This window comes from Orcinus orca, chromosome 20 (genome assembly GCF_937001465.1).
Source record: "Orcinus orca chromosome 20, mOrcOrc1.1, whole genome shotgun sequence".
Lineage (NCBI taxonomy): Eukaryota > Metazoa > Chordata > Mammalia > Artiodactyla > Delphinidae > Orcinus > Orcinus orca.
Window position 1 is genome coordinate 40,056,499 of NC_064578.1, and position 16,266 is coordinate 40,072,764.

At 52.2% G+C, this 16,266-nt stretch overlaps 1 protein-coding gene across 1 annotated transcript in view; it reads right to left on the bottom strand.

The window, feature by feature from the left end:
- Positions 1 to 2,292: 2,292 nt before the first annotated feature.
- Positions 2,293 to 16,266, bottom strand: part of TSHZ3 (teashirt zinc finger homeobox 3) — a 70,102-nt gene continuing 56,128 nt past the window's right edge. Inside the window, exon 2 of the mRNA XM_004284860.4 lies at positions 2,293 to 6,548. Coding sequence (XP_004284908.1) covers positions 3,346 to 6,548 — 3,203 coding nt within the window. The 3' untranslated portion in view covers positions 2,293 to 3,345. The remainder of the gene's footprint in view (positions 6,549 to 16,266) is intronic.

A 16,266-nucleotide genomic window follows, 5' to 3' on the forward strand; every position in this document is an offset into this window, starting at 1 on the left:
TAGGTTTGCAGTCATGACTCAGATCCTCCACTGCTGAGTTACTATGTTTCCTCTAAAGGCAAAATTAATTTCTGGGCCCCATTAACATGAGCAGTCCTTTCTTGGCTATGAGCCCCTGGGGACCAAATGAGTCATAGAATCTGCTACCTGCCTTGGCGATAAATCCTCACTTCTATACCCAAACTGAAGTCCTAAAGCTAACCCTGGGGGTGGGGTGAGGAGAAGAGGGGCAGGGCATCAGTTTCTCCTCCCAAACTGTAAAGGGGGGGCGGGGTTTCCAGCATCACTTGCACAAATCCCATCTCCCTTCAAGCCACATGGGCCCTGGTGGTGGTGGAAGTGTTGTCAGTTTAATCTGTTAGATGCAGGACTTTGGATTCTAATAAACCAATGCTATATTTAACCTGTGAAAAACTCAAGAGTGGAAATCTGGGCTCCAGGATGTGGAGGTGGGGAAGGCACGGGAGGGAGGGTGTCTCTGTCCCCTGAGCCGTTTCCAAGGGGAGCCGGCCCCCCAGGGAAACGTATGGTGTCCCAGGCCTCCTTCCAGGTAAGGGCGGACAGGGAGAAGAACTGCTCTTGGAGGGACGTCTGCGGCCACCCTGGAAGAGATGGGGAAGGGGACAAGGCCCGTGACCCAGAAGGGAAAGACCCATCTGCACCGCCCGAGGGCAGAGCCCAACAGTGTGCCTGCATTACAAGGCGAGAGCAGAGCCAGCACACACCTCCCTACTTGCCAAAAACCCGTTTTAAACTCTAGGTTGGTTCTCTCTAAAAACCCGGAGAGAGATGGATTGCCGAGAGAAAGTAGAGCAGACAGAAATTTTGGCCTCATCTTGACACAAAGGGGTGGGAATGAACAGAAAAAAATGTGGGCGTGTTGCCGAACATCTCTGAAAGGGCTTAATTTAAATTTTTAATAAAAGCGTATATTTTTTTAACGTGGAGGTGTTTTATATATTACATGGATGTAATACATCTCTCATCTGTATAATTCTAGGTTAGGAGCTACGATTCCACATAACTGCGAGAGTAGTCTGAATATAGTAATAAAGGTATTTTACAATTTTACATGATATGTTCCCAGCGTTTTGTTGGCATAATTTGCCAGGGTTAATAAAAGCTTGTGATTATCATATAAATGCTCTCCCCACCCCTCCCGTGGATGGGTTCAGGCTCCCCGCCCCCCTACACCTCGTTATCTGGGCTTGCTTTAGCCCAAGAGAGACAGTGTGGACCCCAGGGTCCACCTGCCCAGCTGGGCTCTGTTTTCGGCTCCTTGAAAATCCCGAATCAACAGGAAGGAGCCGCCCTGCACTGAGTCTTCCAAAAACCTTTCTTCCCATCTCCCTGGAGCAGGGCTCTGGGCCCTGGCTTCGACTTCTCTCATGCAGATGGGAGACCAACCTCCGGCCCCGACGCGGGTCACCAGGTGTGACCGAAGCTCCACTACCGATGTCTGATAGCATCGCCTTCCCAGAGAGCATCTACCCTCACGGGAACATCTTCCTTTCTTTTCCATTTTTATTCTTGGGGAAAATTCTGTCCACGCCGCCTCTAAGTGAATGTTTGCTGCTCTCCAAACCCAAGGTTCACTAAAACTCCCCTGATTTACGGGCGGTTTCCGACTGCCAGCACCTGGCAGACACAGCAACCAACTCAGTCATAAACAGATCGCATACAATTTAATTTTAATGTGCTCGTTAGTCGTAGCACATTTCAGACATAATTGTGAACGCAACACAAAATTATAGCAAAAAGACAATTTTAATGCTGCCGTAGAAAAGAGGGTTATATGAAGAGTCACATAATGGTGGTTCATTGTCAACAACAAAACAGGGCACAGAGTGTCTGTGCTGTTTACATGCCAATATTTTATACATAGGTTCTCATATGGTGTCAGCTGTCAGTTACTTCTGCAAATTAACTGCCAAAAATGGAGAAGAACAGAATCACTTGGAGAGCCGGTAACCACGGGTTACCTTTCATAAGCCTAAAGATAAAGCTGCAGTGTGGGATCTTGGGAGAATAATTAGGAAGAACAAAACAGAAAGTTACCAATTGAAATAAAAAAGGCATCCTACAATATGGAATAGCAACCAAGAGGGCTTATAAATAAGTAAAAGAGGTTGTATCACAGAATGCCTCGTGACTTTTAAGCAAAGTATTACAGTACAAACATTTTAAAGGCTTTATCAATGTTTAGGAAATACAGTACAAGTTCTCTCTCTCTCTTTTTTTGTTCTTTTTTTTTTTTCCTTTTGAAATAGACTTACCCCTTTGAGCACTGAGTTTATTTTGAGCGTTTTTTTTTTTTTATTTCTAATAAATACCTTTAAAAATCATGTGCAAAATAGTTATGATGCTGCCACGGATGGATTTCCTGGCCTCGTTTATTCAGACTGCTCAAAACAAATGATAATATGATGTTAATAAATATGTATAATTTAAACGTGAACCTCTATCAATATAGATGTACTGTATAGCAAAACAAACAATCATACTTTGCTTTCAGATAATGTTTCTGTATACTTTATAAATGTTATCTGTGGTATCTTCTGTATAATTTACAATGTTTGCATGTAAAAAAACAAAACCCATAGACCTTAAAAAAAAAAAGAAAAAGAAATATACACTATACATAGGCATGGCTTATGCCCAGAGCATGGCAGGTACATAAAACACCGTTGCTATAAATGCAGGAAAAAAGGTCATTTACCCACAATCACATTTTTCATAAGAGAGTCTGAAATCTATACAATATATACATCTATGTTTCAATGTGAAAATAATATTCTTTTAAATTTCAAGGCGTGTTATACCCCTGCAGACCTGCATAAATGGAGGTTCATATTATTAATTATAACTAAGCTGGTAAGGAATTTAAAAAACAGAGCTTCATACATTATTATTCTTTTATTTTATTTTTTAACCAAATTAATGCAAAAGTGCTTCAAAGTACTCAGAGGGCTAAAGATGAAAGGGTGAAAAATGCCAGCACACTCGGCCGCGTGGAAAAATGTGGCCGGTTTCGTCATAAATGCTTAATTAAACTGTCTGTTAATGCATGCAGCTTGAAGCATCGGGGGATGCTCACAACTAAATCCCATTTACACAAAGTTCCAAACACTTACCACTGCGTTTTAACCTTCATATTTTACCAGTGACAACAGCTGAGTATGCACCTCTATTAAACACTGTACAGTTATACAAAACAGTCCAGCCCAGAGTGATTCTCTGCAGTTAAAATAAGAACATGTGCCTAGAACAAGACAGAGGGGCCTTAAGGTGCCTGCAACAGTTTCCCTCAAAGCAAATCACAGTCGTTTTCATCAAAAGCAAACGCTACTGCTTCTCTAACTCGGAAACATACAGAAGGTGGTCCTCTGGGGATTTCCCGTGTGTTTTGCTGAGGTGAAGCTTAACCGCATGCTTGCTCGCAAAGGTCCGATTGCAAAGTTTGCACTGGTAGGAGGTCCCCAGGTCCTCCTCGGGGGAGGACGTCACCAATTTTTCCGACGGTGACTTGGTTTGTGCTATCTGATTGTTAATCTGTTCGGTGGACAGTTTGGACAAATCCCGTAGCCGGAAGCCCAGGTGTGACTCGAGATGGCTGATGTACGTGGAGGGAGTCCTGATTTGTGACGCGCAGTCATTACAAAAGAACACGGGGTGGCCTGTGTCCAAGTTTTTGAGGAACTTTGTTCCACCTGTCCTTCGCAGCTGGTACTTCACGTTGGCCAGCCAGTGGCTGATGGTGGTCATGGAGAGCCCGGTGAACCTTGAGATGTGCATGCGCTCCTGGGGGCTCAGGTCCGACATGATGTACTTGCCCTCCGAGGTCTGCCGGAGGCTGGCGGCAAACTGGGCCTGGAGGATCAGCAGGTGCTGGGGGTTCCAGTTTGATTGGCGGCCCTTCCTCTTTTGCGCAGGCGTCACCTCCTCGGCCTCCTCCAGGGTGGCCCCGTCAATGTCAGACTTCTCGGAGATGCTGGAAGGGGTGGAGGACTTTGACGTGTGGCTCTCTGTCAAGTTCTTCAGCATATCGGATATATCTGACAAGGCGTTCTCGCGGAGCGGCGAGCTGGACATGAACGACACGACGGCGGACGTCTTTGCCGTTGTCACCGTGGATGAGGAGGTTGCTGGGGATGTGGACGTGGGTGACAAAAGCACTGAACCCAAAGGGCAGCCTTTGTCACTCTTCCCTTTTGTCAAGTCTATGGGTTGGTCGTTGCTGACGTGGTAGAAGTAGCGGTCGAGGTGGTCCACCTTCTTGGACTGCAGGGGTGGGGGCGTGGCCACCGCTGCCTTCTCGGCCAGGCTGTTGCTCATCTTGAAGAGCATGCTCATGGGGTCGAGGGCAGGCAGCGAGGGCTTGGCAGCCTTGCCCAGGTGGATGTTCATGACCGACTGGAGGGCGCTCAGAGGGTTAACGAAGGGCTGCTCTGGCGGGTGGTCGGTGATGATGGCCGTGCTGCTGCTCAGGCCGCTGCTCAGGGGCTTCACCAGGTCCTTGTCGTTCTCCACCGGCTCCGCTGGGGGGCTCCCTTCCTTGCAGCCATCCCGCTGGGGGCTGGGGCTGTCCTCCTGGCTTTTGAAGCCCCCATCGCTGGACGCCTCCATCCTGATGGGCTCGCTGATGTCGCTGCTGCACGGGGACGGGGTGGCCCGCTTGGGCGGAGAAAGCTTGCCCTCGGGCTCCTTCATTTTCTCCTCAACTTTGGCAACTTTCTCGGTGACCTTTTTCACCAGCTCCTCCATGGCGTGAAAGTTTGTCTTGGGCATGGGGGAGGTCTGGCTGCTGGGCGGAGAGATCAGGGTCTGGTTCTTTGTGGGGGACACGATGTCACTGTTGCCGAACATGGGCTTCAGGGCTGCGCTCTTCCCCGCGGAGCCCAGAGACAGCTTCATCATGTTGGGGAGCTGGTAGGCGGCGTGGATGCTGGGGTAGCCCCCCCAGCTGGGGGTGCCGTTCTGGGCCTTATTGATGGCAGACGTCACTGTGTTTTCTAGGGACTTGAGGATATCGAGTCCCCCCTTGGGACTCTCTTCTAAGTCGTTCTCAGTCAAATAGTGGTACTTGGAAGAGATGTCGTACTTCTCCTCCTCACAGGCCTTCTCCTTTTCCTTAGGCTTCTCGTCTGTGACCATTTTCTCCTTGTCGGCCTCCTTCTTGACCTCCACATTCAGTTTCGGGGAGACGCTGGCGGGCGTGTTGGAGGGGGACGTGAAGGTGGTGGCGGCCAGGGGCACGGATTGCACCTTCTCATCCAGCAGGGTGGTGATGCTGGGCGTGACAGGCGTCTCCATGATGGGCTTCCCCTTCTTCATGGCCGAGTTGGTGACCTTGATGAAGTGGCCAGTCACCATCATGTGGGCCGTGAGCTCCTGCAGCGTGTCGTGCGAGCTGCCGCACTCCATGCACTTGAGGATCTGGGACTTGCGGGCCTCGAAGTGCCAGGCGTAGCTGGCCCCGTTCTGGTGGCCGTAGCGGTTATTTGGCGTGATGTATGGGTTGGAGTTCTTCTGAAGCACGTCGTTCGTGTCCGCCATGGCAGCTTTGGGGGTGCCGCCGGTGGAGTCCGGGGAGCTGGGGAGCTCCAGCTCCAGCGAGGCCTTCTTGCGAGTGGCAGGGATGATTTTGGCTGCGACGGGAGTGACAGGTTCCTTCAGAGGCACTTTTTGGTAGTGTTTCGTTTTGATCATGTGGACACTCAAGTCCTGGAGGGACTCGAACGAGTGGCCGCAGTACATGCACTTCAACACCTTCTGGGCGTCCTCCTTCCCTTCCATTTCCAGCAGCGAGCGTTTGCGGGGCTTGGACCAGCGCTTGGGGTTGTTGTTGTCAGTCTCGTGGTTGTCGTCGCGGTAGTGCCCCGTCTCGTTCATGTGCACCGTCAACTCCACCAGGGTGTCGTAGGCGGCGCTGCAGTCTTTGCAGCGGAACTTGCTGGCCCCCGTGAAGATGGAGCCATAGAGCTTGCTGCTCTGCCGGTACAGCTGCACGGTGCTGAACAGGCTGGGCTCGGGCAGCACGCGGCTCTGTGACACCTGCTGCAGGGTCTTGGCCATGGCGCTCTGGTGCCAGTCGAAGCTCCCACTGCCGCAGCTGCTGCTGCTACTGCTGCTGCTGCTGCAGCTCCCATTATTCTTCTCGGAGGACGGCTGGTGCAGGTTGAGGGTGAGGCTGGACCAGTACGAGTTGGAGAGGAAGTTGTTGTACACGGCCTTCATCTGCTCCAGGCTGTCCGACACGGTCGAGTCTTCCGGTGGGACCGCCACCTCCTTGGCCTCCTCTTCGTTCTTCATGGAGCCACTTTCAAAGTCGGCCATCCGGTCACTAGTCTCACTGATGTGGGACTCACTGTCCATCTCGTGGCTGGAAAACTCAGCCGCTGGGGAGTTCTGGTAGCTGGGGCAGGTCTTGCTGAGCTCCTTTTCTGGGCACATGTACTTAGCCGAGGGCTCCCCATCTGTCAGGCTCTCCTCTGGGTCTATATCTTCGTCTACCAGGGCGGCAGCCTTTAACTCATCTGAAACATAGGCTGCCGTGATAACAGGTGGGACAAGTGGGACAGAAAGAAGGGACACAGGGAGAAGGAGAGAAAGAAAGAAAGAAAGAAAGAAAAGCATTAGTCAGTGTTGATCTTACCTAGAGCATTTTCTCGGCTCTCGGGAAAATGCAGCAAAGCAGAGAGGCACATTTATTTGTAAAATTAAATAGTTAAAATGTGGTGTTTCTTTGGAGCAAAAAAAAAAAAAAAAATCTGCTCTTCAAACATAATTTGCCACCTTATTCTTCTCAAGGGGCAACAGCTTGAAATTAAAACTAAATTTGAAATTAATGAAGCACATTCTGGAGGTGGCATTCATTTCTAAAGTAATAAATTACTTGTATCAACCTCAGAGACAGCAGTTCCTGTCTGTCAATTAATATGTCTTATGCTTCTCCTACCCCTAATGCATTTCTTAACAGACAGATTCACAATTTAAATTAAGCAAGCATTTTTTACTCATTACATTTTTGAGGCTCAACCTTTAATAAATATAAAGCACAAAAACATCAATACAATTTTTACAAAGTAAAAAGAAAGTACATCAATTGCGATAAATTAAAAACAAGGTTTTGTGGCTTTTTTTGTTTCTTTCTTCCTTCTGAAAAAGTAGGTCTTATCGAAGCTTAAAGGAAGTTTCCTTATAGAAGCTTGGACAGGTGTTCTAGATGGGAAGGAAGACTCTGACCCGCCACCACCCAGCCCTGGCCGTGTCCCCCATGTGTACACTCAGCCGTTCTCAGCAACCGGCACACACACCGTCCATGCAGAATTATGTCAGAACAAGTTCAGGCAAATTGGTATGCGGTGCTCATTCCTGCTGTATAAATATATACAAGACCTTCCAGTGGACCTTACAAATGTCAAAGTGTTTGCTCTTTAGACTACTTTGTCAATATTTACTCAGCATAAGCTTCATGGGCATCCAACAGGGATCCTGTCTTTCTGGAAGCAGTGTAACTGGGGATGTAAATCCAGCCTGTGCTTCCGAGCAGGTGGAGGTGCTCTGAGCAGGGCTGAGCAGCCGTGGGTTCTGGAAGACACGCTCCAGAGACGCAAAGCCAGGAGAACACTTGCATTCATGGAACGGAGTGATTTTGTTTTTTTCATTCTTTTGTATTCAGTGACTTTGGTTTTTCCTCACTGGAGCTTGCCTGACACTGTAAACCAAGTTGGGTTGATCTCGTGAAAATTAGGCGTGGCCAGCCCTGCGGTGAGTGACAATGTTAGGGCAGAAAAGGAGTGAAAAGTCATTTCTCGTCAGCTCCTCAATACCTGTTTGCTTCTAAAGGCCAGTGGCTGAGTGTGTGAGGCGGCTGGAATGGCACAGTGCTAACTGCATGGCTGATTAAAAGCTCCTAGGAAAGAAGAGGAAACTTTGTGGAATTCACTCCCGTAACTTTAAAGATCGGGGCCCCAAATCAATTTCACACCAGAAAAACAAAAAAAAAAACAGTGAAATGACTCAAAGAAGATTCCCAGGAAGCCACACAGATATTTCCCCTGGCTCTTCCTTCCAGGTCATGTGTGATTTTCTTCTTTCCTAAGACCCCGTGGAGCACCAAGATTTCTAAGCTGAAACTACCGACATCCCAACACCGAGGTGATCTGAATTTGGATGGGAAGAGTGTCCCAGGTACACACATTCGGATCAGCTGTAGAGGCAGGGATGCTTCTGCTTATATGCAAACAGTGAAACAAGAGTCTTGGGCTGGAGCTGTGGAATGTTCTTCACAAATGACCAGAAGAAAGTGCCCTGCTCCGGTCAGCTGTGGTGAACCTTCAGTTTAAGGCCATGCACTTGGAGCTGACATGGCAAACAAGCTCTTTTCCTAGGGCCAGGGCCACAGTGGATAGCGGACTATGGTACTGGTCACAAGGGGGAAGATGAATGCTCTTGTTGGGAAAGGAAGAGGAAAATAAAAAGGAAAGAAGATATCTCCCCCTCTGCACACCATCCTCGGCTTCAGCACACTCAAACCCCACAACAGGGCTCGCAGGTCTGCAGGGAGGGGAGCTGGGGGCAAAGTGACCGAGAATCGCAGTTTGTCTGGAACTCTCCTGGTTTCAGCACCGAAAGTTCCACATCCCAGGGATCCTCTCAGTCCTGGGCAAACCCGGTCAGCCGACCACCCTGGCCAGGGGACACCCAGCAGAACCAAGTCAGAGCATCCAGGCAGATCTGCATGACTCTCGCAGAGGAGCTAGAGCAGGGCATTGTGGGTCTGACTGTCTGCAGAAATGCACTGGGTGCGAGTAGGTATAACGTTTGCATCCAAGGGGCCTCATTTGGAACACTGAGTCTTTAAGGAAGGGGAAAACCACAATGGCCTGTGTCCCTGCCCAGCCCCGTGTGAACAGGGTAGATCCCGGAGGCTCCTTCTCTCCCGGAGATGGTCCTGGGAGCCACGGTCCGCAGCGTGAACCACACCCATCACAGCTCCCATGGAATTCGGTCTAGGAGAGGCAGGAATCCAGAAATGGCCCCATCTGGCCACGACAGGAGAGACACACCAGGCAGGCAAAAGAAGCCAGAGCTAACGGTGGACATGAACGAGCCCAATGTGGCATGAAGGCCACCAGCTAAGGGAATACTGGTGGCTCTGCTGGTCCACCTCCCACCCAGGGGCAGCGTGGCCCCCGTGGAAGCCGTGGCACGCTGTGGGGAGCACAGCAGGCTGTCTGGAGCGCCCCCCATAGCACACACACGCACCATCATCGGCCTGGCCGGCTCCCACCCTGAGCTGGCCCCCAGCGAGCCCCAATATACCTTGTAAATCGCACAGCAGCATCAGAATGTCATCAGTCTGATGACTGAGGAGGAAATGAATATTGAAAGAAAAGTAAGGCCAACCCCCCTGGTGGGAACCAAATCCTACTCTGAGGAAAATTAAAAAGCTTCGGGGCCAAGAGGCCCTGGATCCTGGGAGACGTGGCATCACCCCACACACCACCCTTGTCATGGTTTCTGAGGCTCTTACAAGCACCCTTGCACACTGCCCTGACAGGGACCTCACCACCTCCTAAAACAGCCCCTTGCTTTTCAGACCCAACCGGGAGAAGTACTTGGAGGGCAAAGCACGAATCCTTCTGCTATGTTTTGCAGTAATTGCACTCCTCCGAGAACATCACATCCACTCTTGATGACTGAACTTCAAATAGTGGTGAGAAAGCTGAAACGGGCCCAGAGAGATGGCAGAGGGGATGAAGGGATGGAAAGGTTCATTCATTCCACTAATTCTGATCGCGCCCCACGCCTGCCAGGATATCCTTTTCTTTCTCTCGGCCTCCATTTCCCCATGTGTAAGTGACAGGGCAGTGCGGCCTGATCTGTAAGGCCCTCCTCCTCTACTTCTCTGTTTCGTGGCTTTTCTGAGGAAAGGGTAAAGGAGTGAGGCAAAGCCCACTTGCTCTGGCTCATCCCCTTCACGCGCTGCTCCTGACAGGCACGCAGCCGTTAAGTCACTCCTTTGTCCCTTCTGCTCTGCACTAACCAGCAAAGTCCCCAGCCGGAGAGAAGGAAGAACGTCCTCACTGGGACAGGGGATGCCCCAGATCCGGCCAGGAGGGGAGGGGGACTGGGTGTCTCCATCGCAGACTGGGTGGGCAGTGAGAGGTCAACAGGGGGCTGGGGGGGCACTGGGTGAGAAGCCAGCCCCACCGAGGTGGCCATCAGGGGTCCCTCCCGTCAGGGAGCGATGGCAGGCCCTGTCCCCGACAGGTAATCACGCACAGGTAATCAGGCCTTGGGAGGCTTCACTACTGTGGACGGTTATTTTGATCCCTGCTGCTATTTAACTTTCTGCTTAACTGTCTCCTTCTGCTCCTGTCTGGATTCTCCAAGGCCAAGGGCCCACTGTACTCTTAAAATCCTGCACATAGTAGGTGAGCAACAGACACCTGCTCCCTGCTTCGGAAAGAGAATGATTGGAGGTCACGTCCAGCAGCAAGATGCTTGTTTCCAGCCTCTGTTCCCTCCGACCCCAGCATCTCTCACCCCTCCTCAAGGAACCCCTGACTCCAGCCCCAGCCCCTTCCCTCTGTTCTCCAGACAGAAGCCACCGGATCCTTATCATTCAGCGGGTGGGTAACACCCCACCCCCACCCGTGGAACACCCACAGTGACCTCCCATTGCCCCAGAGTCCTCCACCATCTCGGCCCTACTTCCTCTCCAGCCTCTCGGCTTCTAGAACGTGCCAGAGCTTCTAACTCTGCACTGCTGCCTCCTGTGCTCCTGTGCTGGAAACCCAGATTCAAAGAGGAGGGGGAGCCATCTACCCCTCCCTGGGCTTCAGTGGAATGTAATATCTGGGGAAGGGGGCTTCTCGACCCCAACTTTGTCCCCTTCGCATGCCACCCACTCCCTTCTTTCTACAAGGCACACCACTGAAATCTCTAGCTTACAGCAGATGTGCCAGGGTGTTCCAACAGACTGTCAGCTTCATGGGGTCAGGACCAGCCGCGCCTGCCCCCCCAAATCTGCTGCAACCCTACCGTCTGGCCCAGAGTAGCCACTCGACACACATCCACAGAATGAATGAGTGAATGAATGAATGAACACCATAGATGACTTCTTCAAACCTCCTGAACAGTTGCCAGAACATCTAGATGGGTCCAGACACCAGCTGGCCCCAGAGAAAGCAGACGTGCTGGGGTCTGATCCGAAGTCCTTCCTGGGTCCGTTTTCTGAGCATAAGTGGCATGAGGACCGGCCTCTGGGGGACAGGATGACAGAACCCTCCACTGAGGAAGAGAGGAGGAAGCCCCCCAGGGGTGGAGTCACCCCTGGCTGTGCCCACATCCCAGTACACCTCTCCAAGAATGCATCAGCACCACTGTTTTCTCTTGAACAAAAACTATTAAAATAGAGACCTCTGCTGCCGGTTCCAGCACAGGAGGCCCTGAACTGTCAGGGGGAGGGACTCGCATTCCAACCAAATCATCAGCTGCAAAGACGCAAAGAAACACACGAGAGTGGAGACTCAAGGAAGGATGGACTGGGGTCCGTGTTTCATTTTTCCCCAAGTCGCTCAGTGGAAAAAGTTCCTCTCCAAGAGGTGAACCCTTACCGATTGCTGTGACTGCTTCCCTATTACATCCCCACCTGCTCTCCCCTTCAATGAAATGTAAGCTCTTCAAGGCAGCAAGACGTCAATCCAACACCCCAAAGCTGAGGGCCAAGGACACATTTTTGGACAACTGGATGAACTCAAGAACTTGGCATGCCCAGAACCAAACGGGACTCTTGGGCAGAGATGCACGTTCATGAGAAACAAAAAGCTCTCACACTTACAAAGGCTTTCTACAAAGTTCCGCAGCCCAAGGCCCTGGAATGTCAAGCGATGAAAAAAACCACACTCCTACCTAATATGTGCATGTTTATGAACCATTTGCACATTCACTGCATTTGATCCTTTCAATGGTCCTGGCAGGTGGAGAAAATGATTTCCCTTTTGCAGCCTAGGAAACTTCAGTTCCAACAAGTTAAATGGGACACTCCCAAGCCCTCTGTGGGGACCCCTCAGGAGTCAGGACTCCCCTCAGGAGTCAGTATAAAGGGGATTTGACTAAACTCCTGAGGGAATCACACAGAAGGAGCATGGAGTGAGCTTCTGCCGCATCAGAGCCTTCCCTGATGCCCCATCCCCGTTGGACCCCACGCCTGCCCCTCCAGGAGGGTCCTGAGTCCCCTCCCACAGCTCCCTGGGGCTCGTGCCTTCCAAGACGTGGCCACAGTGGCAGCGGACTGTCCAAGGAGTGAGGAGCCAGCCAGTGCAGCAATCAGAAGGTCTGGAGGCAGCAGCAACCTCATTAATATTTATTATCATCATTAACTAAACCCAACCACTAGGTAAAAAGGAATGAATACTTTTGATATAAATAAAGAACAGTAAGCTGGGCCATAATGGAATTCATTTCTGGGCAAGTGGGAGCTACCTTCATCACACTGTTGTGCAAACAAGGAGATGAAGGAACTGAGGGGTGTCCCTGTGGGGATGGGTCTCCAGCCACGGGTGGGGGGCGGGGCCTGGGATGGGGGTAGGGCGGCACTGGAGGGAGCTGGAGAGAAAGGAAAGAGGGTGTGGCTGCGCCCTGCTCCCAGAAGCAATTTCAAAGAAAACTGTCCTGCGGAGTTTTGCATTTTCTGGGCTGAAATGAGGGTTCTGTAGTTATAACCCTGTTTTCAAATTCCCAAGACTGCCTGGGAAGATGAATTACTGGCTAAAGCGTCCTGGGCCCCCCCTCTCCCCTCTCTTCGGGACAGGTGGCCCATTCAAGGTACAAGAGCACCTCCTCTTGTACCTTGAATGGGCATCCTCCATCCTCAGTGACTGCGATGGAGGGGGAAGAAGAGGCAGGGAGAGGAGGGGGTGGGGCTGAAGAAGGACAGGGCTGGAGAAGGGTGAGGAGAGAGTGGGGGGGCAGGGATCAGAGCGAGAACAATGGGAGAAAGATGCGGGAAAGAGGGAAGAATCCACCAGGACTAGGGTGGTGCTGGGAAGGGGCAGCGAGAGAGACAGAAACAAAGAGGTGGAGAGAGACAGAGACAGAGATACAGAAAGAGGCAGAAAGACAGAGACAGAGTTGGAGAGAGATAAGAGACAGAGAGAGACCCCCAAGGGCAGTGAGAGAAGGAGAGAAAGAAAACCAGTGACGGAGATTTGAGAAGAGGTAGAAAGAAGAGATTATTCTTGCGGTGAGGACAGTAAGGAGAGGGCCTGAGCTGGGGGCCCTGGTGCAGGACTGGTGCGGGGAGAGGGGCCCTGGGGTGCTGCTGGGGGTCAGCTCCCCGGCTGGAGACCCAGGTCTTGTCTCAGACTCTCCTGACCACTCAGATTTTCAAGACATAAGGTGATTTTTTGTTTTAAGGGTAATTTAACCATCTGAGGACACGACCAAGAAGGCAGTTAAAATGTTCAGCCAACCCTGGTGGGCAGAGCAAGGGGACGCAGCTTGGGGACAGAGGTTGCTTCTGCCCCAGAGATGATCTGGGCCATCCTGGGCGGAGGACACCTGGCCAGGGGAGCCCAGGAGGAGCAGGCCCCAGAGCCCAGGGCCTCAGCAACCTGCAGGAGCCCCTCTCAGACCCTCACACAAATGATCACATTTGAGACTTGACTTGGAACTGCCCAGAAGACAGGTGTGGGCAACATGCCTGAAACTGGACAGCTTGTGAAGAAGGCTGTTGGCTCTGGACACCGGCTCAGGGCTCATGCACGCCAGTCTCTGTAGACCCTATTCCTGACCTCCCTTCACAGCCAAGGCCACTCCACCTGGTTCGTGAATCAAATTCAAGTAGAGTTTTCTTTGTGTGTGTTTTCTTGCGGTACGCGGGTCTCTCACTGTTGTGGCCTCTCCCGTTGCGGAGCACAGGCTCCGGGCGCGCAGGCTCAGAGGCCATGGCTCACGGGCCCAGCCGCTCCGCTGCATGTGGGATCTTCCCGGACCGGGGCACGAACCCGTGTCCCCTGCATCGGCAGGCGGACTCTCAACCACTGTGCCACCAGGGAAGCCCTCAAGTCGAGTTTTAATAAACACCCTGCCTAAAGGCCTAGGGAGGCCCGAGTCCTCTCAACCGTTCTAGCTGTGCTTGGACACAGAAATACACCAAGATCATCACAGGTGTCTTGGTCACCTCTGAAGCCCTCCCCTCCACTCCACACCTGGGCCCATAACAGAGCAGACTCCCGGTAACAACAGGGGTGGGCTGGTGGGAAGTCCCAGTAGCCCCACCTGGAGAGGTGGCCATGAAGGTGCCACCCTGGACTCCAAGAGGACCCGCCGTTTTTGTTGGTGTTCCCGTGTTGTGCGTTTTTCTGTTCAGCTGAGTGATGTCACAGACAATGAACCCGGGTCTCAGCCCCTGCTCTGCCCCATGGTGTCCATGTGGCCATGAGACTGACTTCAAGTCTCTGGGCTCCAGTTTTTTTCCCCACGAATGGGGGCGGTGTGTGTGGGGGCACAATTGATGCCACACCCACCTCCCAGGTGTTTGCAAAACAACAAGGAAGTCACAAGCAGTGAGCAGAAAGGACTTTCCCAAGTGAAAAGGGCTCTACGAGCACAGGTGCACCGACTCCATGGAAGTACACGGGCCCATCCTGCAGTCCCCACACCCAGGAGGCGGGTCCTGGGACAGCCTCTGGGCTGAGTCCTACGCTTGTCAAGACAGGCCTCTGAGGTGATGGACCCCAAACCTCCAGATTCTCCAGCTGCCTTTCAGGAAGAGGGGCAGCGGGGACCAGGAGAGAGCCCTGCTGAGGTGAGAGGTGCCCATGGGGCATGTGTTCTTCTCCCCATCCCCCTGGCAGCCTGAAGGTGTGGGCTGTGGGAAAGGAAGCAAGCCAGAGAGGAAGGGGAGGGAGGAGGGAGGGAAATGAAGCGCAAGGGAAGGAGGGAGAGGAAGGGGGAGACATCCATCGGATTCATGGGCTTCGAAGTTAACATCCCTGACCCAGCACGTGCCTCCCCCCAGGCCTGGGCCGTCCTCAAGCCCCGCTCTACCCACAGCCACACCCGCCACTGCCCCCGGCTGTCTTGATTCCCAGTCTCCGCCCATCCCTGGGGGCGTGGTTAGAGTCAGGTGACCTTCTGCGATAGGAGCCACCAGAGGCCCACAGCCCTCTGGCTGCCAGTGTCCCTGCAGCCTCCGGCCCCCAGCCTGGCCACCTCCGCCGGGCTGAGTGCAGCCCCACTTCAGGTCAGCTTCTGCCTTGAGTCATCTCTTCACGGGAGAAAGAGCTCAAAGTTCCCAGAAAAAGGTTACCTAAATTACACCTTGTTCTAAACACACCTGGAAACTCTAGCCAGATTGATCCATTCTACACAAGAATTTCTGCTGTACGAAGGGCTCACGCAAAGTGCACTGTGCCCCTCTGGGTTTTCTTTACACAGGTCTCTCTTCTGTGCGCATGTGTTGCACACCTGATTGTGACAGGGACGGGAGGGCTCCTTTGTGAGTGTAGCCACATGGGCAGCATCTTCCCTGTCTGGTGCAGCCTGATTTGGGGCCCAGAGTTATCCCCCGGTGTTCTGAGAGCCCCTGAAATAAGCTGCCAGGATCTCTGGAAGGTGTGAGAAGCAATGAGACAGGCAGGGTGCTCAGACCTGGGCCAGCGATGACCAACACGCTCCCAGCTCCCTGATGCTTAGGGGTCCTGCAGAAGGTGGAAATCCAGATGGGGTACACCCTGCTGGCTGCTGACCGGGAGGGGATTCCAAGGAGAAGCACTCTGATGGGAGACTTCCTTTTGGTGCCAAGAGAGCCGGGCGATGGCAGAAGGAAGTGAGTGATGGAGTGGAGGGGAGCTTAGCTAAACGCGCTGGGTAATATAAAGGCGATTAGATTGAGTTGTTGGGCCTCCGTTAGGATATTAAATAGGCAGCAGAGAAAGAAAACTGATTCTAGAGGAGTGTTCATGGCTGGTACCCAGGAGGTCACAACCCGGCAGAGAACACGAGTCTTCTCCATCCACCCGGCCACCTGGAGTCACAAGAGATGTCACCCAAGCCATCTGGGGTGACAGAGGTCGCAGTCTCCGGGGACAAAGAGAAAATGGCATTCTTGGATGGTACCAGGGAGATCAGGGGCCTCCCAGGAACCAGGAGAATCCCAAAGGGCCAAAGCTGGGCAGGGAGGAGGCTAAGGTGCAAGGCTTGGCTGTGGGGGAAGGAACTGGTGGCTGAAGCTATAATGGTCAGGACTTC